Consider the following 4,382-nt stretch of genomic DNA (forward strand, 5'->3'; position numbering starts at 1 on the left):
TAATTTTGAGTGTGACCTATTTTCTATGTAGCATTACTGAAACTATTTTTTAATGTGTGTTGGGGAGGGGAAGTATCTGTAACTTTACTCTGCCATGGAGTACTAACAGTCCTTTCAGAATTTTCTAGATGAAGACCTATTGCTTCTGAGCCTTAAAGAGATTTCTGTGTCTTTTTTTTTTTCCTAATTAGTTCAAAACGCTGAAGAAAATATGAAGAACCACTTATATGACCAAATTGAAAAGCGAGAGAGGTTGTGAACAAAGGAAGTTGATGATGCAACTTAGTCACCTCTTCCTATAAATGCAGCAAGGATGAGAGCAAAGTGATTTAAGAATGTCTGATTATCTTCTCAAGACTTCGATAAGGGCCCAAATGAAGTAATATTTTGTTGCGAAATGTTAGTACTGTTCCAGTGGTGAAAAAAAAATCATTAAATCTTTCAAGGCTTTTTTTTTAAAGCAGCTTGACCTCTGCAATGACTCTTTCCTTCCTACTGATTATAAAATTGAGACCAGCAAGCAATAACTGTAGTAACTTTGAAGTCAGATCACTTGTACAGTCATACTACAATCACAGCGTGCATGGATTGGGTGGTAGATGGGAAAGAGTCCTTGGGCAAGGACAGATTTTTTTCCCCTAATCAATGCAGCAGAGAAATCTCCAACCTAGGTTTAAAAGGGGAGGGTAAGCTAACTTGCCTTGACAAAACGTGAAAAGATGAAAAATGGCCCATGCATGCTGCAGTCTGCCCTTATGCCAGTTCTGACACCATTTTATTGCAGTGTAGGTAGACTCAGCATAATTGTAGTTCCTAGATATTGTGCAGTATGATATAGTTTTCTTGGTCTCATAAATGAAACTCCTAGCTTACATGATCTGTACTAGAAAGCAATCACTGTCTTGGTTGTGTTCTTAGCTTTAAGTTTAAAGTAGATTCTGATAATAGTATCTTCTTAAGAGATTAGCAGGAAAGTTTCCTGAAAGCCTTGCTGAACACCTGTTCACAGAATCAGAAGTACGGTATGGTTCAATTACCACTAACTTCCACAGAATTCAGTCAGACAGACTCCTGACCTTTTGATGAGAGAGCCCTCCTGAAATGTTGTGCCACATCTACCCTTTATCTAGCCACCATCTTCTTCTGAAGAGTAGAAAGGCAAATGCTTGCCTTATAAAACAGCAGATTCAGCTGTTCAAAAAAGTGAATAATCTCTGCTGGACTTGTGAAGGCAGCAAAACAGACTATGCATTTTCCAGACATTTCACCTTCTCTCACAGATGAAGCTGTAGTTGTTGTGAAGTCGTGCGTTACACACAATTTATCATGTTGTTAATGTTCTGTAGTCTTTGTCTTTTCTGCATCTTTCTGAACGTAAACCAAAAACTAGTTCACTTCGGATAGCCTACAACTACCCGTTGCTGCCACTGAAACAACCTTTAACTTCAGTCTTACCTGCATTGTGTGCAGTCAGCGGTTTTGAAGATTGTGTCTGTCCTTAAGACCGACACCCACGTTTGGAAGTTTGTGAAGGCGAACCGACCAGTGTGACCAGACGACAGACACGACCAACTTCCCAAACAGCAACTTCATTGAAAAATATAAAGACTTGTTGTGGCTTTCTCTCAATGTGCTTCATATTACAGCCTCCACGGTGTGTCATTCTTAAGTGTACTGTGCTACAGCTCCTGTACGTTAAGGCGTCTAAATGTGCAAGTAGAGGGTTGGTTCTTTTGTGAATGAAAAGAGTAGGGGTTGTCAAAAGAAGGCAGCGCTCAAGTCAGACAGCGCCTATTACACCCAAATCCGCAAACAGATCACTTGCAGACTTGCCAAATGTAATGAATTCTTTTAAGAGAATCACTAATTGTCCATTACTGAGTTCTTTGTTACTTTTTCACCATTTAAGTCAGATTTTACTGGGCTGGGCTACTATAGTAAGTAATAACAGAGAAATGTTTGTAAGCAGTGAGAAAAGGAGGTAATGAGCATCTTTGAATGACAAATGCTGGGAAACTTGGGATGTTTCTGTTATGCTGGTTCTTTTGCTTTATTTTTTTTTTTTTGCAAACCATGTTATGTTTTGACATCAAAATGTTTACATGTGTTCAGAGTAAAATGGGCATTATTTTAGGACTTGGATCTGTAAACTTATATAGCTGAGATGAAGTTAATCAGGAATATAATAGTGATTATTAAAGAGCGTACATTTAACTGTATGAAATGTGCAATGAAATGCTGTATTCAAGTTGAATGAATGGCTTTAACTTGAAACTGGTAAAATGCCAAACAAAAAATCCTTTATGTTATTAATATATTGCCAGATAATTCTTTTAGAATTAGAATAGTTCACTTAAAACAGAACTACAAATATCAAGTCCAACTGCCTGACCTCTTGGGGGCTAATAAAATGTTATAGCCTATCAATAAGAAAATTGTCTAAATGCCTCTTGAACACCGACAGGCGCAGGGCATCAGCCAGGGCCTGTTCCAGTGTTTGGCTACCCTCGTATAAGGAAACTGCTCACTGTACTTCTGTACAGTACCTAAAATCTGACAAGGCTCCTTGCTAGCCAGCTAAATGGTGTCCTCCCCTTAAACACAACCTCCTCTGTGCAAATCACAACTGGTGTAACTCTGACAGTAGGGGTCTGAAAGCCTGTGTAAAAGCAATATTCAGAACCGTAATGGAATATAGTCTTAATAACTTTAAGTGCTACACGAATGTAAATAGGGTGGTAGGTTTCTAATGGACAAGGGACCTTTATGTCTACTGTACCGAACTTTAAAGTCCAAGGACTGACTTTTATTTGAACAAACGAGATTCACTGCAAACTGTGGTTTACATAGTGTTTAATCACTAAAACTTTTACTTGCATGAGGGAGGGAAAGTTTCTTGACTAGTCTTCTTGGGGTTAAATTAACACTTGTCCTTGATGTTTTTTAAAAGCAAAGCCTGATCCATTTTAGATAATCATTTTAAAATAAAAATAATCTTCTCTACTGTGCGCTATTTTGTTCTGTACTGTTGATTCAATTCTAATGTTAATGAAAATGGGATAGGTGAGCATTTTTTTAGAGTTCTGTGAATGTGCTACGATGTAGAACTTGTACTCTCATACCTCCTGCTTCCTTTGGAAAAATATAAAAGGCCGTCCCTTGAGCTGCCGTCATGGAGTTAAAGATTTTGAAGACAAGAAATATTTTTATGATTGCTTACAAGGCAGCAGCAAAAGGTAGATGAATTCTTCATGTCCTGCACTACTACCAGTTTACGATCTTTACAACTGTATTTTCCAGGATTTTCATTCCTCTGGCAGTGATATAGAAACATTCAAGTATATGAATCCACATAAGCAAACATGTACAACAGTATGCAACCTCCTTACCAGAGAAATGAGAAACTACTTCTTGAGAGTTCCTCATTCCAGGAAGCTGCAAATTGCTGCCAGACAAAAGAGTTGTTCTACTTCAGAGGTTCGTTCCTGTTTTCCTGTTATAGCTTACCAGTGCTGTTGCTTATGTGATGCCATTGAAGTGGTATTACCCCATGATACAAAGGTATGTTATAAGAAACATAGTCAAGAGGGAGGTAAAAGCTCATCACTGCCTCATTTCGCAGCAGTATGGTTCATCAGAAAGCAAGTCAGCTTTTTAACATTCCTGTTCTCTTATAGTAGAAGGCTGCTTAACACAGGAGCTAGCCTGTTGTTGTTGCTTCACGCCTGGAAGCACAGGAGGAAGAACTCCTCCAGGAAGGGAAGGGTAGGACTGCGGCTTCCCCTGTTTGGGATTTCTATCGCTACTAACCCTTACAGAAGGCAGCAGTATTCAGCAGCAACACTGGAGTCAAAGCAACACAATGAAGGTCGTGCATCAAGAGCTGATGAAGCAACAGAACAAATTAGCAGTCCTTCCTTTGCATTGGCAAAGTTGTAACAGGATTGAAATCACATAGCAAATTAATTAAAATACGCTCCTGGTGTCTTGTGTTCCAGTGTTGCTAGTGCCTATTCTAGTATTAGCTATGCAGATTCTCAAGTGCCATAAAGAAATAAAAAATAACTTACTCCATTTCTTGCTGTCTTTAAGGACATCTCCTCCATTTGAAACAAAATACCTCCTCCACAACTGGCTTCAGTAAAGTCAAGTCAGTGAATGCAGGTGCTAAATGAAGTAGTCTAGTTTTTATCTGATTCTGATTTGTATAAAGATTGTTATAGCTTGCTGGACGTGGCAAGAAAGGAAATCAGCCTTTCTACTTGCAAAATGAGCACATCTGATTCAGTTTGGGCAAAAGTATGGAAATTGACCATTTCTCCAAGTGGCTTTGTTCAAAGTAGACTTATAGTAGCTCAGCTGTGCCTCACAGACAATAAGAC

At 38.7% G+C, this 4,382-nt stretch overlaps 1 protein-coding gene across 4 annotated transcripts in view; it reads left to right on the forward strand.

The window, feature by feature from the left end:
• Positions 1–3,008, forward strand: part of GOLM1 (golgi membrane protein 1) — a 33,191-nt gene extending 30,183 nt beyond the window's left edge. For all 4 annotated transcript variants that reach the window (XM_066988432.1, XM_066988434.1, XM_066988435.1 and 1 more), the window contains one exon: positions 192–3,008. In XM_066988432.1, the coding sequence (XP_066844533.1) occupies positions 192–259 (68 nt within the window). In that variant the 3' untranslated portion in view covers positions 260–3,008. The remainder of the gene's footprint in view (positions 1–191) is intronic.
• The last annotated feature ends 1,374 nt before the right edge of the window (positions 3,009–4,382 follow it).

The sequence above is a fragment of the Anser cygnoides genome, chromosome Z, assembly GCF_040182565.1.
Source record: "Anser cygnoides isolate HZ-2024a breed goose chromosome Z, Taihu_goose_T2T_genome, whole genome shotgun sequence".
Lineage (NCBI taxonomy): Eukaryota > Metazoa > Chordata > Aves > Anseriformes > Anatidae > Anser > Anser cygnoides.